Here is a 22,449-nt window from a genome sequence, read left to right as displayed (position 1 = left end):
AACTGTGTTAGATGCTTACATTTAGATTTCAAACCATGTATCACACCTCATGTCAAGCTTTTAAAAAAAAAGTCAATTATGCTTATATAGTCAAAAACCACATCTACACTCAGTTCAGGTTTCATCAACTTTATTCTGAGTTTCTATAAACAATTATGTTCATTTTGATTCCTTTTTTTGCAACAAAAGGCACTATACAACTCCAACTGCACATGGGTAGATGCTGCCCCTGACATCTTTTCTAGGTGTTAATGGAAGAGAGGATATTTGGGCACTAACAGCTATTGTAGGTTTGGCAGCAAATCTATCCATCCTAATCCAGTCCTCTTTATCTCAGTGGCAGGAGCAGACAGGAGAGGCTCCTCACTGTACCTTCTTAAAGACTTGCTTACACTTGACACCACAAGCTCTTATTTCCTGGAAAAGAAAATTCAGTGCATGAATACTACATTTTCACATATTATACATGCAGAAGTCTTGGTGTCTACTACAAAATCAAATGCAGAGTTAAATGATGAAATGGCTATAATGAGAGCATGTCCTTACCACTTCTGAAAGCAACAGATTGTTCTTTTTCAGAGCATACAAATAAATCAATAAAGATAGTGGATTGAATGCCCCTTTTTAGGGTATTTTAATTTTAACAGAATCCATATATGGATCCCATGGACTTATGAGAGTTGTGGATCTTTCACCCTCCTCCTTGTTGTCTGAATGGAAAGCTCACTCTGCTAGTGGAAAAGGGAGCTGGGGGTGATTTTACCCAATTTCCCCGTCCTACTGCAGCTTCCATGCCTCATTGCATTTTTCTCCACAAGATTTACCTTGAATCCCAGCATCACATTTTCAGGGGTCACAGGGGGCTGCTCGAGGAAGGGAGTGGAAGGAAAGACTGAGAGTGTCTTCCATTTGCAATTTGAAAGATGCAAGCTATGTTGTATCAAATTTGTGATGTGTCAAATTTGTCATGTGTCATTTTAAAATATGCAAAAGTTGGATCCAGACCTTCTGTAGGGCCATAAATAGGCTGCATTCAAGTGTCATGATACACTATAGTCTATTAACAAAGGATAGAGTAGATTTTAGGGCTGCCCAGAGACCAGCCATTTGGTTCACACTCTGTTTGGTCCTTTTTTTGTTAATCAGTTTGGCTACTCATGAACTGTTCAAACCTATTTTACTTATTTAAATAGTACAGTACAGTGCATTCAGCACTGTTTCAAGCATGCACATTCCCACACTGGAGTTTATAATTAAATAGTGCTCTTTTATGCATGAACTGGAATACATACTGGAATCCTACCCCAATACAAAGTGGTACCTTTGGAGCTAGAATCAGATTTTACTCCTAATACTCTAGATACAATTTATTCTGCTAAAAAGCTTTATACCTGGCAATTACATTCCAAAACTCTTTAAATTAAACACATACAAACCTTATTTTGAACACTTTTAAAAATTCTACAGTCCTTCACGGACTTGAGATGTTTGATTTAAAATAAAAGATCAAACTTGCATTTCTAAAGGAGAAGCTTTTGGACAAAGTTAACAATATTTTTAAAGAAATAAATGACCTGGATGCTATGAACATAATTTGTTCGGTCCAAAGGAGAGCTTTTGATATTGCTTCATAGAAAGATTAATCTATGTGAAGAACTAGATTCCTGGGGTGAGTGACCTGAAGAAGGTAAGTGATTTGAATGGAACTGGAACAGGGGAAAAAGACCTCTTTAGATTTAAACGGTACCAGTGTGAAAAAAACAGGTCAGATAAAAAATGATAAATGATAAAAAAAAAAGATTGAATGGAAATCATTCAACAAATGGAGAAATACTAGGACTCCTTTTCATGTCAATAGATCTGATTAAGGAGTATGAGCAGAAGAGATGTGAGATCTAAGAATGGGAAAAAAACATACAAAAAGCTATCTATTGAAGAGAAAAAGGCACTACAATTCAGAATAGGCTGAAGAATGATCAGATATGACAATAGTGGAGATAATAGATCTACAGTGGGGGTCACATAAGACCAGGGAGTTCACAAAATAAAAGACATGTGTTAATTTACTAGAAAATGCTGACTTAGAAAATGAGCTGCCTGGAAATAATTGCGAATAAGCCTCTAAAGCTTATGGTAGATCACCTCATAGATGTTGTAAAAGGACTAATTAATTAACATTTGGAATATTGTATTGTTCAATAGGATAATAAAATAATTATTGAAGCACCATAAAATAATTTTATGGTAACTAGTTTCCCTGCACATCAAAAGACTCTCAGAAACATACCAGAATATAAAGATCCTATATATTTTTAAATATTAATAAGATAAAACTGGTAAGGTGTTTTTTTAAAGAGAAAGCAATGAAGATTTCTGAAGCAGATAAGAGTACTGTAGATTATGTAGGCCTTACAGTAAGCATAAATGAAATGCAAAGAAGGGAAGGCTAACATGTAAAATAAACTTAGAAATGATCTGATATTCATGACCACTTGAAGGACATGTCAGTTTCATGGGCCTTTGGTCAACAACTCATTTTCTTAAAGGTGAAGGGATAATTCTTAACGAATTCCTGACAGTCTAAGGATCTAGCCCTTACTTTTCCAAGCGGCCTGCTACCAAGTACTTCGTTTGACTGTATGTTGGAACTTTGGTGGTAGCCTTTGGGTGACCAGTTGTGAATTGTATGTGCAATGGCTTCTAGTTCCTAATATATGCTCTCATATTGAGACTTCAGGCCTGATACCAAGAAATTGTCTACTGTAGCCAACACAAAGTGGGCCTCCAGAAGCAAAAATAGCACCTTGTTATAACTGGGGAAATTTAAGCTATTTGTTTTTCCTTTTTGGTTTAGGGGACCACTATACAACAGGTTTTTTTTTTTTGCCAATACAGGGCAAATGAATTCCTTAGATATGTTTATTAATTACTGCAGGAGGAATAATGATGTGATTCTTGGGTAAACCATGCAAGCTTAATTTGATATTTCTACTTATGCAATTGAGACTTCTCTTTGAGTCTAAGGCTGAAACTCTTTAGGAGCTGGAGTGACCCTGCATCAGCGTAGGAGCCACCTTATCATGGAATAAAGTGGCACCTATGCAGCGCCTACAGGAGTACACTGCATAGGATTGCCCTGCAAAGCAACTATACTGGCTTTACGTTTGTTTCCAGGGCAAGTTTTGGGTTCTCACCTTGTCCTACAATGTCTGTAAAGGTCTGGTCCTGCTCTTTTTCAGAGACCAATTTTTTCTATATAGCACCCATCTCCCAATGAAATGAGATTAGCAAGTGAGGCCCTTATTAAGGGGCCATCTTGCCAGATTGGCCTCCACACCCACCATAGCCTTCTCTGCAGCAGCCCCAGAAGTCTAGAATGCCTTCCCTCAAGAGGCTCCACGGCCTTGTACTTGTTCCGCTGAATAATGAACCACCTTTTTTTTGTTTTCTATGGCTGTTTCTGCACCAACTTTTTATAACGTTAAATGAAACGTTATATTTATTCTTGTCTGCACCATTTTCCCTCTTTGGGGTTGAAGCTATTTTGCAAATGTTGTATCGTCATCTTATCAGCAAACACTTTTACGGTGATGTCTCCCTTCTAACTGCTTCTAGGATGAATTCTCTCAGGGTGCAGACATTTTTAACATGTATTCATTTCTCTGCTCACATCGGTAAAACACACCCACTGCCTTCCCAATTCCCCCCTCTTCTCCCTCTCCTCTCACTAACATTTTCCACTTATTTTTTATTCTCCCCCCACCCCAAGGAACAAAGGAATGCTGGATCATTACACTAACGCCCTTTCCTTTGTGCAATTCTGTGATGTTTTTGAACTCAGCAGATTTCAAATGAGGGGGTGGCAGGGGAGAGTTCCTCGCTTGGTCTTGCTCTGCTTGCTCTCTCAATCCAAGATCTACCTGGCTTCTCACTCCACTCAATCCAATGTGTCTGTGCTAATGAACATCTTTTAGGGACTGCGGGGGTCTGAGCAGAGGAGCAGTCGCCAGAAGAGAAGCTGCCGACATGAAGTTAAAGCAAATAAAAAAGGAGGGGAGGGTATCACACTTCCCTAACGTCACAAATTACGCGACGTTCCCCAGGGGAATGTGCAAACAGGCAAAGGAGTAAATACAGTGATGAAGAAGCCAAAATGCGGACAGAAATTTTCACTGTGCAGCCAAACCATGCAGATTGACCATGATGATAATTTGTGTTAAGTTGATGGTGTGGAAATGGCCTCAGGCTTTTATGTAAGCTTTTAAAACGTTTTCATGCTTATATCCATTTTTTTAGTTCTTGGTGGTGCTTGGTTTTAAGAACTGAAAATATATTTGATGGTAAAGACCCCGGTCTGATTGTTTCTCTCTTTTGTTAGACCAGGGTGGACATGTTGGATATTTTGTTATGCTGTATATTACTTTGAAGTCCTTGAGAAGCAACTCATAAATTTTGTAGATCAATCAGTCAATCAAGCTGGAAGGCCAGAATCTTATAATTTTAGAACTGGAAGGTACTATAACTTATTTACTCAGTCCCCTGCCTGGATATATATCTATGCATTTTCCATCAGCCATAGATCATTATGGACACTCAAGACCACCGACACACAGTAATTGACTTGAGCAAACAAGTCATGCCACAAACCTCAACAGAAAAAGTTCCTGGAGTTGCCAGAATTGTTCAGAAACTCTATGGAAGGATTTCAAGTGAGTTTTCAAGTAAGCTTTCAAATAAACAGACTCCTTGCCAAATGGCTACTGTAAGAATTCATTTGTATTAACTACCCCCCATCATCACATTTTTTCTTAAAGTGATAAATTGCTGCGATAGTGCCATCATTAATTTATATAGCAGAGTATGGTTGTGATCTTAAGTTTGTGTGTGTGAAGTGCCGTTAAGTCGCAGCTGACTTATGGCAACCCCTTTTGGGGTTTTCATGGCAAGAGACTAACAGAGGTGGTTTGCCAGTGCCTTCCTCTGCACAGCAACCCTGGAATTCCTTGGTGGTCTCCCATCCAAATACTAACCAGGGCTGACTCTGCTTAGCTTCTGAGATCTGACGAGATCAGGCTAGCCTGGGCCATCCAGGTCAGGGCAATCTTAAGTTTAGTTTCTTGGAAACAATTACCACTGAAAACAGTGGCCTTTTATGCAGAGATGTTTCCCTGCAGTCACCCCCGCCAATTTCTTTGGGGCTTCCTTTTGATTATGCATGCCTTATCTGCCCATCAGAGGTCCCTTCACTCTCCTCGTGCATTTTGCCTGCATTTTCCAGATTCTGGCACCTGGAAAATATGGGCAAAATGGGCGGGGAGAGCAAGGTGATCTCTGATGGACAGAAAAGGCATGCATAATCAAAAGGAAGCTCTGAAGCAGTCAGCGGGGGTGACCGCGGGGAAATATCCCTGCATAAAAGGCCAGTGGGACTTAATTTCTTGTTGAATGTGCTTAGGATTGGTGTGCAAATAGTACAAATGGTTAAAAAAGAGTTGCGTGTTACCCTTTAATGGCTGCAGCATGATTCAAATCCATGTTCAATCCACCATATTACACTGGTTCCCTTCCCATTACTGCCACCATTAATAAGGAGATATCTGCATTAATAGATACATTTGTCTCTTCAACCCCAGTGCCTCTAGCCACTCCTTTGGATGTTTACAAAGTTAGCATACTAAACAACTGGTTACATGCACTTAGCTGCAGTATGTTCTCAGAGATGGTTTTGCAGCCTCCTGTGGGGAAAGGGTTTTCATCAGTGCTATAAACTACTTGGAGAAGAAGCAGTCATAAACTTTATTAGGTGCTAGTATCTAGGAAAGTCAGAAATAATGGTTAGAAGGAAAATGACACTTTCAAACTGAATTGTTCACTTTCATTTCCTAAGCTATAAATAACTCTGGTCCTAAAAGAATAGAAAAATAGCAATTCTTCCCACTTTTGGCCTATAGTTTGGAACACAAAAATCCCCTCTGTTCACACACTGTTGACATTACAGCATGCATCAAGGACACTTCTATTACACTCTTTCTTTTGTGTAAGCAGATCAAATCAATATGCAGGGAAATGGACAATTAATATAAATATCTACTGAATTTAGACTGCCATTATTTATGAAAGGGGCATGCAAAACTAATCATGCGGCATGAAGTGATTGCCTTGGGTCCCAATTATTTGGAGAAAGGCGGGTGTACGCTTACTTTAAATAAATAAATGTAAATCAAACACAACACCAGAACTTAATTACTCCAGAGTTAGCCGATGTAATATGCGAGCAAGCTGTGGATTATTGCATTTAGCTGCATGAACAAATACAAGGAGGAGGGAAACCGAAGAGGGCTATATGGAGAATGTTGCATGTCCTTACCAAGTGCATTTCGTCTCCTTCAATCCACTGGGTCCATCCACGGCCTTCTTTTTCTCCTTTCTGTACACAAAGGAGTTTATCTCCATCCCACGTCACACAGGTCTAGGAACAGACATAAAATTAATGAGGGTGCGATGATTTCATCTGCTAGGCCCACATCAATTCAATTTCCTTTAGGAAATAGAGCTCAGTGTTTAGCGAAGGGACAGAGGCATCCCTGCTGTCAGAAAAAAGGTGGCAGGTCACATGAGCTGCCATCTCTTTAAAGAAACAATGGTTCGGATCTTGCCAGCTTTTCTACTTGCTGTCACCTGATTCTTCTCCTCATTGCAGACTCTGTCTCAAGAAGTTTTGTCCACACAGGTCCCATGAGATCCCCAGGAGCAAGAAAAATGGGCCCCTCCTCCCCCTTGTGTTCTAAGCATTTTAAGATATCAAAAAGTCGGTAAGTTAGTAGACACTGTTTTTTAAATAATTGTATTTATTTATTAAAATGCTTGTACTCCTTTTACCCCAGTGAAGGGACCCAAGTAGGGTAGGGTTGCCAACTTCCAGGTACTAGCTGGAGATCTCCTGCTATTACAACTGATCTCCAGCCGATAGAGATCAGTTCACCTGGAGAAAATGGCCGCTTGTGAGGGTTCCCAACCTCCCTGTGCAAACTCCATAAAATCACTTGCTCAGACGGTCTTGCAGAAACAAGGAACTTTATTGGAAGCTTCAGATTAGTATAGGCCCTACAAGGATAAAGTTGCAAGTGCTAGCAATTTCACAAAGACAGAATTATAACCCCTACAGGGAAGCAGATGTCAAATACATGTTATGGGAACCTACGAGATAATTGTGCATGGTACAGGAACATCAAAGGTCTCAGGAAGCTCGTTATTGCTATCTACACACCAAGGCCATAGCTGGTGGGAGGGAGTCGGAGAGAGCAAGGGAGGAGGATGGCGGGAAGAGACATTCCAAGGCCTGCTGGACGCAGCGCCTGAACCAAGGAAAGGCAAAAGGCCTGGACTGCTTTTATGAGCCCGGGGGGGGGGGAGCACACAAGGCAAAAGCTGACAGACCCTCACACCGCTTTGGCAATTGGACTCTATGGCATTGAAGTCCCTCCCCAAACCCCGGCCCTCCTCAGGCTCCGCCCCAAAAACCTCCCACTGGTGGCGAAGAGGGACCTGGTAACCCTAGACCCATGGCAGGTTATATCAGTTTTCTAAAAACCAGCGTATAAAGTTGTAAAGTATAATAAATCAGTGTAAAAATAATTTCACCATAAAAATTAATCAATAATGAAAGGCTCTCTTACACAATTTACACATGCACAATATGATTCTCAAACTTTTAAAAACTGAGTACTTGTTGAGGATTTCTGAACTGATCATGTTTCCATGTCTTCTTTGGGATTAACTTGATTAAGATCCAAGCACAAAGACTTCAGTGACTTGTTTATCAAACTGTACGTCAACATTACATTATCAGCCCCAGCCCCACTTGTCCCACCAACTATGAATGCAGGGTGCTTAGCTATGGTTATATTTGTTTATTGGAAGCTCCCTGTCCACCTTCAAATGGGGTGCAAGGCAGTTGGCACTGACACTCAATAAACCAATACATTTTGAAAGATAACACGCTACCAAAAATTACCTACCACCTGCATGTATGACCTTTGCCCTTCCTGGTTATTTACTGTATTTTTTGCTCCATAGCATGCACCTGAACATAACACTCCCCCCCAGCTGGCCGTGGGGGCGGGGAAAGCCGGCTCGCACTGGAACGACGCGAGCTGGCTCTGAGCGCCCCGCCCGCCTCCCAGCTGGGAGGCAGGCGGGGAAAGCCGGCTCGCTGTTCCAGTGCGTCCAGCTGGCTCTGTGCGTCCCACCCGCCTCCCAACTGGGAGGCGGGCGGGGAAAGCCGGCTCGCGTCGTTCCAGCGTGCCCAGCCAGCTCTGGGCGTCCCGGGGCGCACAGAGCCGGCTGGGCGCGCTGGAACGGGGCGCACAGAGCCGGCTCGCATCGTTCCAGCGCGCCCAGCCGGCTTTGTGCGCACATTTGCTCCATAACACGCACAGACATTTCCCCTCACTTTTGAGGAGGAAAAAAATGCGTGTTATGGAGCGAAAAATACGGTATATCTTTTGGGGGAGTGGCTGAGTGGGTTTGGGGAGTAGTTAATGCTTCCTTAAGAGAGACCTCTTCGCCACCAGTGGGAGGTTTTTGGGGCGGAGCCTGAGGAGGGCCGGGGTTTGGGGAGGGACTTCAATGCCATAGAGTCCAATTGCCAAAGTGGCCATTTTCACACAGTCTGCAGACTGATGGACTTGATGGGCCTTGGTCTGATCCAGCAGGGCCTTTCTTATGTTCTTATGTTCTTATGAGGGTGGTAGCCCCAGCCTTGAAAGAGTTTGTGGTGCGTCCAAGTCTAACAGTGCATTCCTGAGAATTTGGCCGATTCCATTTAGGAGGCGGCGTGACTCGCCGCCAGCATAAGTGCGTCTAATCACGGCACAAGACACCCTTATGCTGGTGGCGAGGGCAGTTCCGTCAGTGCCTGAGTGCCGCGGAGCTGCGAGCTGCTCCTCTGCTGGTGCAGTCTCCCCGTGGCGCAGACCATGGCGGAGACTTGTGGTGCCGGTGTGTGGGGGCGTTCCTAGGGCATTCCCGGAGCGGGCCTTTCACCTTTCGCCCCATTACGCTGGCGCCGAGAACAGCGTTGCTGCATCTGCTTTTTAGCAGGCATAGCCTCGCTGTTCTCTATGGGGCAAAAGGCCCCATTTAACCAAAAAAAGGCGTGAAAAGGCCTTTTTTTGTTTATTGGTGTAGGCGGAACGGTTTTAGGAGGCGGCTCGACTATGCCTTCTCTTCACTGTTCCCCTACGCCAATTCTCAGGAATGCGCTGTAAAGAAGCCTACTCTTGACCCAGGAGATCTCAATAATTACTGACCAGTCTCAGATGTTCCATTCTTGAGCAAAGTGATTGAATGGATGGTCGCTGGACAATGCTAAGCCTTCCTGGATGAGGCAAATTGTTTGGATGTCTGGTTTCAGGCTTGGTAATGGGACTGAAACAGCCTTGATCACCCTGGTGGATGACTTGTGCTAGGAGATGGACAGGGGGAGTGCAACTCTGTTGATTCTCCTGGGCCTCTCAGTGGCTTTCAATACCATAAATCATGGTACCCTTCTGGACTCCCTATCTGGACTGGGATTAGGAGGCACCATTCTACAGTGGTTCATGTCCCACCTGGACGGTAAGTTTCATAAGGTGGTGGTGGGGGACTGCTGTTCAGCCCCTTGGACTTTTGGGGTCCCACAAGGTTCCATTTTATCCCCTATGCTCTTTGTCATCTACATGAGTCCTCTGGGTGAGGTCATCCAGAGATTTGGGCCGGGTTGTCACCAATATGTGGATGATACTCAGCTCTATCTCATGCTTCCAGCTGATCCCAGGGAGGCTGTTTAAACCCTGAGCCAGTGACTAGAGACAGTTTTGGAGAGATCCAGGCTAATAAACTGAAGCTTAATCCAGACAAAACAGAAGTGCTGCTGATTGGCAGATGGTCGGATTTAGGATTTAAGGTGAGACTCATTCTGGATGGGACTGTACTCTCCTTGAAGGAGCAGGTCTGTAGTTTGGGTGTGCTCTTGGAGCCAGGCCTACTACTGAATCAGCAAATGGCTGCTGTGGCAAAGCATACCTTTTACCAGCTTTGACTAGTTAGCCAGCTGCAGCCTTTCCTGGACAGAAAAAATCTGGCCACTGTGATGTATGCCCTGGTTAATCCAGATAGATTACTGCAATGTGGTCTATGTGGGGCTGTCCTTGACAAGTGTTCAAAAACTTCAGCTGGTACAGAATGCTTCAGCCAGGATGTTGACTGGAGTGGATCATAGGGACCATATCATTCCAGTCATGGCCCACCTACACTGGTTTCCAATTTGCTTCCACAATTCAAGGTGCTGGTCTTGACCTTCAAAGCCCTGTATGGTCTATATGGTTAGAGACCAACATACTTGAAAAACTGCCTAATCCCATATTAACCTGCTTGACCATGAAGGTCATCTTTGGTGGCCCTGCTTCAGTTGCCCTGCCTTCTGAGATTAGGCAGGTGGCAACCTGGGAGAGGGCCTTCTTGATCATGGCACCAAAGCTCTGGAACTCCCTCCCCAGGGAGATTTGCTTGGTCCCCTTCTGTTGCCATCTTCCACCAGTGGGTGAACACTTTTTTGTTTGGCATTTCCTCAATGATCCCTCCTTCCTAACCAATAGTTTATGTTTTCTATGTGATCATAGAGGACAGTGGAAATTTCCATCTTGGCTGGCCTCTCCCCCTTTTCCTTTTGCCACCCTACCTCTTTAGTTCATTTTGTTTAGATGCCCCTATTTTAATGTTTATCCCTTTTAATTGAGATTGTTCTCCTTCATTTATTCCTCCCCCTTTGGTCAACCCTTGTTATTTTTGATTAAGGATGCCATTATAATTAGAATTTTAATAGAGGCTGAGCATTTTAATTGTAAATGGTTATGTTTTAATTGTCAGAATATGTTGTGAGCCACCTCGAGGGGCGGGATATAAACCATATCAATAACTAAAATAAATAAATAAATAGTTAGTTACCTTCGTGGCCCTTATAAGGGCAGAAAGGTGGGATATAAATTCTGCAAATTAATTAATTAATTAACTTGTTCTGAATTCAAACAAGTGTCAAGGAAGCGAACTTGAACAGAGTAACCATTTCTGCAAACTTAATAGTGTAATGTGTGACAGAAGGTTTCAGGTTACGTGAGAGAACCACCCAGAATCCTATTCTCTGTTTCAGACTGAATTGAGCAATAGTGAAACATAGTTTGGGCAACTGACTGTTAAGTATAGAATAGCAGATAATTGGACCTAAATATCTGTAGGCTTGTTAAGATTAATTATAGATGTTACTGTTTCTGTAGTTAATTAGAATTCATAGTATAAATTATTTAAATTATCCTGGTTACTGATTCTGAATTATTAGCAAGTAAAATTTCCCCGTCAATAACCATCAATTGGGGTAAAATATAAAAACATACATTAGGGGCATATTTGGACCAATTCAAATGTGAATACTGGGAAAGTAAACAGCTTCCCCAAGCAACTTTGCATGGGCTCCACATCTTGTTACACTGTGGTGCAATCCCATGCAAAGTGGCTGGGTATACTTACTTTCCATACCAGAGATCTGCAGCCAGTTCAGATTTCATTCTTGCATACTAACTGAGCTCTCATCACTGTTTTGTGTGGGTTGCATAGGTAGGTTGTGTGGATTAAATGAGATGCTGAGCTGATGGCAAAGTCATACAGATCAACTCTGTGCCTCACCAGTGTCATGTTTAAATCAGGCCACAAACATAAAACATGCAAAAATCTGCATTTATTTGAATGCTCCCTTTCACAGACCTATTCATGCCTATCGTTACTTCTACTCATCCTACACTCTGTGCAACCTGTGTCCCACCCAACCTAGTGATGCCAAACATAGTGCATGGGAGACTATTAAAGGGGCCGTGAGGTAGAGCATCTGCTTTCCATGCAGAAGTTCCCCAGTTCAATTGCCAGAATTTCCAGTGAACAGTATGAATGAAGTAGTAGGTGATGTGACAAACATCCGCCTGAAATGCTAGAGAGCCATTGCCAGTTTGAGTAGACATAACTGACCTAGATAGACCAATGGTCTGTGTAAGGTAGCTTCATGTGACTCAATAAACCTCCACATTTTGATGCTAGCCTAAGACAACAACAGTGATGTTTTTCAAGCAGCTGGCAGGCCAGAAGATGTGTGGTGTGTGATACATTCTTCTTGACAAGTCAAAAGCCGTACAGGTCAACCGTGCTGGTCAAAATTTCAACTGAATACTTCATTAAACAGTCAGATGTGAAGATACAAGATGTAAGCCTTTGGCATGAAATGGGAAATCATTTATATCCCACTCGAAAATATATTTGGCCCTTTAATCATGCACAGAATGCAGAATACTAAGCTAGTTTTAAGCATTTCTCATGACAGTTCTCTTCTGATTATGTGTATGTTTCAAATAATTATGTGTATGTTTCAACAAAAACCACCATTCATCAGGTAAAGCAGGCAACCTGGGCCCAGGGGAGAATTTAGAAGAAACAAGCATAGAAAATGAATCACTAGAAGAGTGTCAGGGTAGCGGGTAATAAGGAAAGTACTCTTTGCAATCTTCCCGACTTAGCTCTCTCCAGAAATGAGAAACTCAGAGTCAAACTACATATTATGTGTGGAATCCAAGATAAGATCTCTTGAAATTTCCTTTAAGGTTTAAAAACAGCTGCCGTGGAGGAGAGCAATTTGGATTACGCGTTGGTGCTTGGAAGAGAACATTAATCCCTTTCTCATTTGTTTTTTTTCCCCCTTATTGAAATCTCTCTTTCTCTTTTTCTCTTTCTTTTCTCACTCTCTGTCTCACTGACACACAATATCCATTGCTTTTAGGCACAGTAGGGGAAAAATACAGGCACAATTCAGGAACCTGTCTTTTTTCCTTACAGATGAACTAGCAGCAGAGCAGAGGAAGTCCTTTCATGGAAGCGGCGCCACAGAGAGAGAGTTAAACTCCCCTCTCCCCCACAGCCTTCCAAAATGCCACTTATGGATACTGTTTAGGGTTGTTGTTGGTGGCTGGCAATCTCCTGCTATTAAAACTGATCTCCAGGTGACAGAGATCAGTTCCCCTGGAGAAAATGGCCGCTTTTGCAAATGTACTCTATGGCGTTGAAGTCCCTCCACTCTCCAAACCCTGCTCTTCTCAAGCTACACCTCCGAAATCTCCAGGTATTTTTCAACCCGGAGCTGGCAACCCTAATGCTGTTTAATGTAGACATCAATGTTATTCAGAGCTCTTTGGAAGAAGCACTGGGTATTTGTGAAATAAATGAATACACACCCAAGAGCAGGATGCCACATTCATAAAGATGCTCTACATTTTATTATATCTTAATAAATTATGACAGCATTCAGATTCCAGCACATTTATCTTGCAGGAAAGGACGGAGTTATGAAGTGTTAAGATGTTTATTTTGAAAGCTCTGACTCATGGCAGGCACTCTGTAACTTGTGTACTACCTCGGTGTCTATTTTAAACCCTATTTACATGGAAGCCGAATGCGTCATCTTTACTTCTGGATTATTATTTTTCCCTGGGACTTTTGCATTAAGAATTCATGATTACTTACAGATATGCCTGAGAGCACCACAGCAACAGCAAACTGCTCTTATCCAAACAACAGAAATTGTTGTGGGCTGGATTTATTTATTTTTATTTAGGCAGATACTCTAGTGGTTGACATCAATGCTATGTAACTCTGTTTAGGATTGCATTGGTAAGGTGATGAATAACTTGCTTTATCCTGTATCATACCACCAGAATAGGGTTGCCAACCTCCCGGTAGTAGCTGGAGATCTCCTGCTATTACAACTGATCTCCAGCCAATAGAGATCAGTTCACCTGGAGAAAATGGTTGCTTTGGCAATTGGACTCTATGGCATTGAAGTCCCTCCCCTCCCCAAACCCTGCCCTCCTCAGGCTCTGCCCCAAAAACCTCCCACCTCTGGTGAAGAGGGACCTGGCAACCGTATACTGATCCAAGCTGTACAGTACAGTCTACCCTACGTGGCAGCAGATGCCTTTTCCAACCCTGTCACCCAAGTTCTTTTTAACTAGAAAAGCGAGATACTGAATATGGATATTCTGCATGCAAAAATAAATGTTAATGAGCTATGATGCCATTCCAGTTCAGAGGAGATGTTAAAAGTAGGCCTGTAGCTAGGGTTGCCAACATCCAGGTGGGGCCTGGGGATCTCCTGGAATTTCAACTGACTTCCAGACAACAGTTCCCCTGGAGAAAATAGCTGCTTTGGAGGGTGAATTGTATGTCCCACTAAGGTCCCTCCCCTTCTCCAAACCCTGCTCTCTCCCCAAATCTCCAGGAATTTCCCAGCTGGCAAACCTACCTGTAGCAAAGAGGAAATTTTCTATTGGGTATTTTATGTTGCCTTCTACTGTTATTTTGTCTTCTGGTTACTGACTGGTTTGCTTGACTGTTTTGATGCATTTTTAAAAAATTAAAATTGAATTTCATAATGGAGATTTTATTATGTTGCAGTCCACTTTAGTGGGATTTTATATCAAGAGATGAGAAAAACGATTTAAGGAACAACTGATAAAACCTCCTTGTTTACTTTCCCTACGTTTATCAGTTTTTCTCCCAGTAAATGCAGTCTGAGTTAAAATAAGAGGCTCGTAAACAACTTGTAGCCAGAGGGGAGAAAAACTGCATCAAAAGCAACTGAACAATGACCTATGCTGTGAGTACAGTTTGGCTTCTGTGTGAATGGATTACTGGTATTTGTTGCCATGCAGAGAAAAGGCTAGCTTTGAGCACAAATTATGGACTATGTATAGTCCATCCAGCCGGTGTTAATCGGAACTAATTTCACTGAAATCAGAGACATTAAGTTGTTAAACCAGTATGAGGCCAACCCATAACTTGTGCCTGCTTTACATCCAAATGAGCAAGAACTTCAGTCCCTTCTGGCTAACATGGAGTTAGCTGAGACGGCATGAGACACCTTTTCACCAGAAGGGGGAGCCCCTGTTCAGCATTTCTAGCCTTTGTCTGGCGGAGAAGGATGACCTTGGGAAAACGCAATGGTTTTTATGGCTCTTTTTTTCTCACCAATCTTTAAGTGATTTAGCATGGCTTTAGAAAGACAGGAGGCAAGGGACTTGTTAACCTAGCATTCTCATAATCTACGATTTCCAGTAATCCATTTTGTCATCTTTTAGAAGCATGAACGCTCGTTTGAGCGGAGTTAGCCAATATGTATATATATATTACCGGGCTCACTTTTCTAGACAGTTTGAACAGGACAAAGCATACTGGATGCAACGGGCGCAAGGACACCAAGTCCTACGGCTGGGCAGTTGCTCTCATTTCAATAGTGTTTGCACAGGATTCCTGCAAAAATGCCATGGAAATGAAGGAAAACAGCAGGGTTTGACAAGGTACTCCCAAGCATACCTTCTTCCAAAGCACAGGGTGATGCTATTTTTCTAGATATGATCAGTTAGAACTACTGCTGTTTTATATGGTAGAGATCCAGCCTCATGACTAACATATTACCAAACTCAGGATTCCTTAGGTAACATCAGTGTACAAGAATACAGATGAGTTCTGTAATGGCCTGGCCTGATGGTTTCTATAATGGAATGGTTCAGTGAATAGTACTGTGGTTTTTATACCCCATTTTCTCTACCTTTTAAGAAGTCTCAACGCGACTTATAGTCTCCTTCCCTTCCCCTCCCCACAACAAGCACCTTGTGAGGTAGGTGGGGTTTAGAGAGTTCTGAGAGAACTGTGACTAGCCCAAGGTCGCCCAGCAGGCTTCATGTGTAGGAGTGAGGAAACAAACCCAGTTCACGAGATTAGAGTCCGCCACTCATGTGGAGTAGGGAAACAAACTCAGTTCACCAGATTAGAGTCCACTGCTCTTAACCATACACCACGCTGGTGGTGACTGCACCACTGTGTATATAGTCCAGACTAGCCTGAGCTCATCAGAGCTTGGCTACTAAGCAAAGTCAGCCCTGGTTGATAATTGGATGAGAGACAACCAATGAAGGGTTGGGCTCCTATGCAGAAGAAGGCAATGGCAAAACCCTTTGAGGGGTGACCATAAATTGATTGTAACTTGATGGTACTTAATTATTAATATAGTATTCAACTGTTTGCTGAATGTATGATGTCGCTCTCAGTGTATTGCTTTCTACTTGTGCAATACCCTTTTCTGCCTTGTTTAACATATGTCTAATACTCTGTGCTTTTTTCATATTTTTGTAATCATAGTCTTATATCACTTATTAGATATTTCATCCAACTATGCATCAGTTTACATTGTGTAATCTGCAGTAAGAAAGATAAACTGTAGACATAGTAAGTAAGTAAGTAAGTAAGTCAAACCAGAAACTTGAAATTGAGGATTTGGTTGGTTAGTTCTAATCACTCTGTGAAGCTTAACATCTCACTGTCTTTTAGGCCTACCAGCTCACCACATTTTGGTGATAGAAGAACACACATGTGGTAGAATTATCCCCTTCTGTGAGCCTCTCCATATTTGGAACTGCAATGGAAACCTACCTTCATGGCTGTGGGTATCTGAATTTGAACTACAACCCTAGCTTTGTCTCTTCCCTTATTATATAGACTAAGTACAATTTATAACAGCACACCTAGGTCCTTAATATACACAAAAAAAGCTGTCTGTAGAAGGTTGCACAGAAGCAGTTCTAAACGTAATAATATTAATAGTAATAGTAATAAATGTGCAGCGTTATGTAATGATTTCCCTCAGCATTCAGAGAACTTAAACCACATTATCTTACAACCATTCTATAAGGCAAGCCTTAGAGCTGTAGTTCAGGCAGTTCAGATGGTTAAAAGGTATGGAGCTGACCAGGGTTTCCAGATTCATTCATTATTTCCCTCTAGGATTACCCACTTTATTCTGCATGCCGTCATAAAGGATTTCCAAGACTCTGAGATAACATTTGCTTGCACAGCAAATGAAGATTTTAGCCTCCAGCCCTGCCAGCCAACTCAAATCCTTCTCATGTGGATTTATTTTTAAAAGTACCACAGAATCAAAAATGGCAACCCTGCGCTCATGGCTGACTTTTATAATAAAGCACCCTAATTCTGATGTTCCTTTTTGCATAGGGCAAGATCCCTATGAGATTTTTTAAATTGATTTTAAATATGTATATCTCACCTGTCAATTGAAAATCCTTCTAAGCTAACAAAAGCACAATCATAACATAACATTATCTATAATATCAATAGTAATAAAATCATTACAAAAACCAATAAAAGAGAAGGCTACACTTTGAAACAAAACAAAGTACTGAACAGACAGCAGCACAATCACAATAAGGTAAGTGCCAGGCAAATGTCCAGGAAGGTTTTCCACAGTGGAAGAACCACCACAGAATAAACACATTGTTTATTGTGTTTGCAAGAGGAGTTAGGCACTCTTCCTTCAATAAAAAGGAGGAGGAATTGTTTTTAATGTGCTGACTTTCTCTACCACTTAAGGAAGAATCGAACTGGCGTACAATCACCTTTCCTTCCCCTCCCCACAACAGACACTCTGTGAGGTAGGTGGAGCTGAGAGTGCTCTAAGAGAGCTGTGACTGGCCAAAAGTCACCCAGCTGGCTTCATGTGGAGGAGTGGAGAAACCAACCCAGGTCACCAGATTAGCGTCCGCCGCTTATGTGGAGGAGTGGGGAATCAAACCTGGTTCTCCAGATTAGAGTCCACCGCTCCAAACCACCGCTCTTAACCACCACACCACACTGGCTCTCCTATCCATTGATTCTCCCCGTACAACTTCTTCACTGTTTGTGTTACCTGGTGGCTGTGGCTGCTAACCTGTAGTTCTGTCCTAGGTCACGTTCACAATGAAAGCCCTTTCACCTAATACAGAAAGAGAAAATGTGAGTGACTCATGTTTAAGCTTTTTACACCATAGTCAGCAATGGGGAAACTAATCCACCTCCTCTGCTCAGTCTGCACTTCCCTCTTTTCAGAATGCAACACATGCACAATGTCTTTTTTCCTATATTACCATGGAAGAAGGTTTTTGTGTGTGTGCTTTTTCATATACCTTTTCCTGTGATGTGCAAAAATGTTCTGGATGCAATGCAAATTTGCCATATTACTCAAGTGCATTATACTAATTCAGATAGTTTGGAGTCTTACACTGGTTATGTTTGACAGTCTTTCCTTGTTCAGCAACCACATATTAAGAACTATGATCAGAAAGAATCCTGCTGGGATTTACGCTGGGAGAATAAACACTTCAGCCACCCCACTTCTAAGAAACTTCATTATTCTTTGCATAACTAGAATGTTTTTGCTTAGTGACTCCTAGCTGGGAGATGCAGTTTCTTTAAAATGTAATTTAGCTTCATAGCTTCTAGTACTAATACTACTCGTTCCATTTCCAATTGGGCATGAAACATACTAAATCTTCCCTACTGTTCTCCTTTCTCTTAAAAAACAAATATGCATCTTTAAATTTCCTAAGCATTCAAGCGCCAACAACAGAAGGGACTAAAAATTGCCCAAGAGAACTGGCAGGAATAGCTGTATCCACAGCAGGCTCAAAGAATTCCCTAGAAGGCAACATGTGTTCACCCTGGAGATAACACCTGTCTTGAAAACTGTACAAGTCTCCTGATTTCAAGACTTTAAGCCTATCTTAGATGATGCCATTTAGAAAACAGAATGACTTGTGATTGAACTACAACATGGATATGGAATATACATCAGCACTTGCTGTTGCTGTCGAGATGCTGGATTATGGGATGGTCTCTGGAGATTCTCAGAACACTTTTGGCTAATGTGCCTTCCATGACATGCTTATGCCACTGCATGGTCCCAACACTGACTCTGGATGAGGACAATACCAGGAAAGATACTAGAGCAGATAATTAAACAGTCTGTAAGCACTTAGAAAGAAATGCCGTGATCACTGACAGTCAACATGGGTCTCTCAAAAACAGGTCATGCCAAACTAATCTCATAACTTTTTTTGATAGAGTGACAAGTATGGTAGATGAAGGGAATGCTGTATATGTAGTGTACCTTGATTTCAGTAAAGCCTTTGATAAAGTCCCCCATGATCTTCTTGAAACAAAGCTAGTAAAATGTGGGCTGGACACTGCTACTGTTAGGTGGATTGGTAATTGGTTGACCAACCAAACCCAAAGGGTGCTCATTAATGGCACAACTTCATCCTGGAGAGGAGTGACCAGTGGGGTGCCACAGGGGTCTGTCCTGGGACCGGTACATTTTATAAATGACTTGGATGATGGAATAGAGGATATGCTAATCAAATTTGCAGATGACATCAAGTTGGGAGGGGTAGTTAATACCCCAGAGGATAGGGTCAGAGTTCAGAATGACCTTGATAGACTGGAGAGCTGGGCCATAAGCAATAAAATTGATTTCAATAGGGAGGTGTAAGGTACTTCACCGTCCTAGGCAGAAACAACATAAGGCACAGGTACAAGATGGGAGATAGTTGGCTTGACAACAGTACACGTGAAAGAGAACTGGGAGTCTTAGTGGACCACAAACTGAACATGAATCAACAGTGTGATATGGCAGCTAAGAAGGCCAATGCAATTCTGGGCTGCATCAAGGGAAGTAATACTACCACTGTATTCTGCATTGGTTAGACCTCACTTCGAATACTGTGTCCAGTTTTGGGCTCCACAATTTAAGAAGGATGTTGACAAGTTGGAGCGTGTCCAGAGGAGGGCAACCAGAATGGTCAAAGGTCTGGAATCCATGCCCTATGAAGAGAGAGTTTGTTTAGTCTGGAGAAGAGAAGGTTAAGGGGTGAAATGATACCCACGTTTAAATATCTGAAGGGATGTCATGTTGATGAGGGAACTAGCATGTTCTCTGTTGCTCCAGAGACTAGGACACAGAGTAATGGATTTAAACTAAGAGAAAAGTGATTCCACCGAAACATTAGGAAGAACTTTTTGACTGTGAGGGCTGTTCAACGGTGGTATGCGCTGCCTCAGAGGGTGGTGGAGTCCCCGTTTTGGAGGTCTTTAAGCAGAGGCTGGATGGCCATCTGTCAGGAGTGCTTTGATTGTGCAATCCTGCATGGCAGGGGGTTGGACTGGATGGCCCTTGTGGTCTCTTCTAACCTTGCGAACTATCTTCTGTAAATCTGACATGTAACATATCTGAAGCCAAACTGAAGAACCAAAATATATATGTGCATGAGACAGCACTGATAGCATTTGTGAGCATCACCTTGCCTGGAGGAGGTAAGTGCCTTGTCTTCACATGTGCAGACAACTCTTTTGATTTTTGGGGGGTGAATTAATCCCTCCAGTGTATTTGTAATTGTTTTTAGATTTTTCTGCAAATCTGGGGTGGTCCCTAGAAAGGAAAATCTCCTTTCTGTCATTGTGGGCCCAATCCATGGATTCAGATATCCACAGATCAGCCAGACTTGGCTATGAGATATACAGATCATGCAGATCTAATACAACAAACCAGCCTGATCTTGTCAGAGCATGAAAGCTAAGCAGGGTCACCAATGGCCAGTACTTGGATGGGAGACCACCAAGGAAGACTGGGGCTGCTATGCAGAGGAAGAAAATTGCAAACCACCTCCGCTCATCTCTTGCCTTGAAAACTCCATGAGGTCTTCATGGAGTCTCCATGCGTCTGTTGGAACTTGATGGCATACACACAAACATGCACACAGAACATCATGCGTGATGTTGCATTAGGGCTATCCATACAACAATTGCTTTTGGAAACTGCAGGATTGTTCTTCCATAACAATAGGATGAGAACTGTGTTCCACAGTTTCACAATGTACCATATAGGTGTTTGTCTCCATTGCAATCCCATGGTGTTCCACCCACGCAAATTAGCTAGATCCTGTTTACTTAAGATGAAGAGCAATGGGAATGAACTTGTTTCCTCCTAGTTGCTGGCAGTACTGCAATCAATCTCTTGATTAATCAAGACTCAATCTTATTAGGAAATGCAGTCCCACCATTTGATCTTCATGTGTTTAAAATTGGTTCGTCAGTGTTGCTATTATTACACTGCAGCACATCTGTGAACTTGGAAAGAACATAGGAATCAAATGATGCTTTGTTTTCCTCCCTGTTAATTGCAGCTATGTGTGGGAGTAGGAGGGGGTGGACCAGGACTGCAGCACTGAAATGGATGGTTGAATATTTCCCCCTTTCCCTTTTCCCAATGGAACTAATAGCACCATAGTCCCAAACCAAACTTCTTTCTCCCGCAGTTACTAGCCTGCATTCAACCATATTCTGAAAATTTCAGGACACTTAAAATGTCTTAAAATTTCAGTGATTTCTGCTGATCCCACACTCCCATCATGTTAGTTTAAAGGGTCTGCTGACACCCAGGTCCAACTTTGGGAGGCTCAGTGTGTTGTGGTAAAGGTAAAGGTCCCCTGTGCAAGCACCGGGTCATTCCTGACCCATGGGGTGACGTCACATCCCAACATTTCCTAGGCAGACTTTGTTTACAGGGTGGTTTGCCAGTGCCTTCCCCAGTCATCTTCCCTTTACCCCCAGCAAGCTGGGTACTCATTTTACCAACCTCAAAAGGATGGAAGGCTGAGTCAACCTTGAGTCGGCTACCTGAAACTGACTTCCTTCGGGATCGAACTCAGATACACAGGGGAAAATGCAAAGATATCAGCACCTCTTTAAAGAAAATTTAAAGACACTTTAAGTTTTCTTGCCTGCCTGGTTTGTATACAGGCCAGTGTTTATTTAAAGAGGCAGGAGATCCAATTACAAACATATGTATTCTCAATGTGAATTTCAGGCACTACAGAGACTGCATTTGAATCTGACAGGCTTGGAATTATACACTCATGCTGCCTGGTTCCTTACAAATGGAAGCAAGGGCAAATGTCAAAATATTAATTTTTCCACCATTGAATTTAGCAGGTTCAGGAGAGTAACATCATATATTTCTTCTAACCTTCGTCTAAAAAACACTTCATACATAAAACTAAGTTAAACATTTTTTTCAAATCTGGGGGTAAAGGATCATTACTTTCCTTTGTGGTTTTCTTTTCTGCAGGTGCAATTACAGTATCATAGCAAAACTTAACAATAAAAAAGCAAAAACATGAACACCTGGTTAGTGGATCTTCAGTCCTTATTGTGGATTACTAATTAATCTCAAGTGATCCTGACCTTGTTCCCACTTTTCCTTTGCACTCTCAGCTGTCTAGAAATGATGGGGAAGGGGCCCTGTTGCACAGTGTTTTAAATTGACTGCAAAACCAAGAAATGGCAGTAGTCTACCAACATCACCAACCTGACTTCTATTTCTGCAACGCATATCAATGTCATTTTGCCTTTCCACACTGGACAGGCTGGCACTTCAAATCTATTGAAACCTTTCAAAAAGTCACAAACTTTATCTGAAAAATAAAAGGGAGA

General features: G+C 42.2%; 1 protein-coding gene across 1 annotated transcript in view; it reads right to left on the bottom strand.

Annotated features, from left to right (window-relative positions):
• Nucleotides 1-272: 272 nt before the first annotated feature.
• RBP1 (retinol binding protein 1) overlaps nucleotides 273-22,449 on the bottom strand; it is a 45,211-nt gene continuing 23,034 nt past the window's right edge. The window contains exons 3-4 of the mRNA XM_056850006.1: nucleotides 6,368-6,469; nucleotides 273-417 (exon numbers count right to left, since the gene is read on the bottom strand). Of these exons, the coding sequence (XP_056705984.1) occupies nucleotides 364-417; nucleotides 6,368-6,469 (156 nt within the window). The 3' untranslated portion in view covers nucleotides 273-363. The remainder of the gene's footprint in view (nucleotides 418-6,367; nucleotides 6,470-22,449) is intronic.

The sequence above is a fragment of the Euleptes europaea genome, chromosome 5 (assembly GCF_029931775.1).
Source record: "Euleptes europaea isolate rEulEur1 chromosome 5, rEulEur1.hap1, whole genome shotgun sequence".
In the NCBI taxonomy this organism is placed as follows: domain Eukaryota; kingdom Metazoa; phylum Chordata; class Lepidosauria; order Squamata; family Sphaerodactylidae; genus Euleptes; species Euleptes europaea.
The sequence above is the reverse complement of the archived record's forward strand: the minus strand, read 5'-3'. Positions and strand labels throughout refer to the sequence as shown.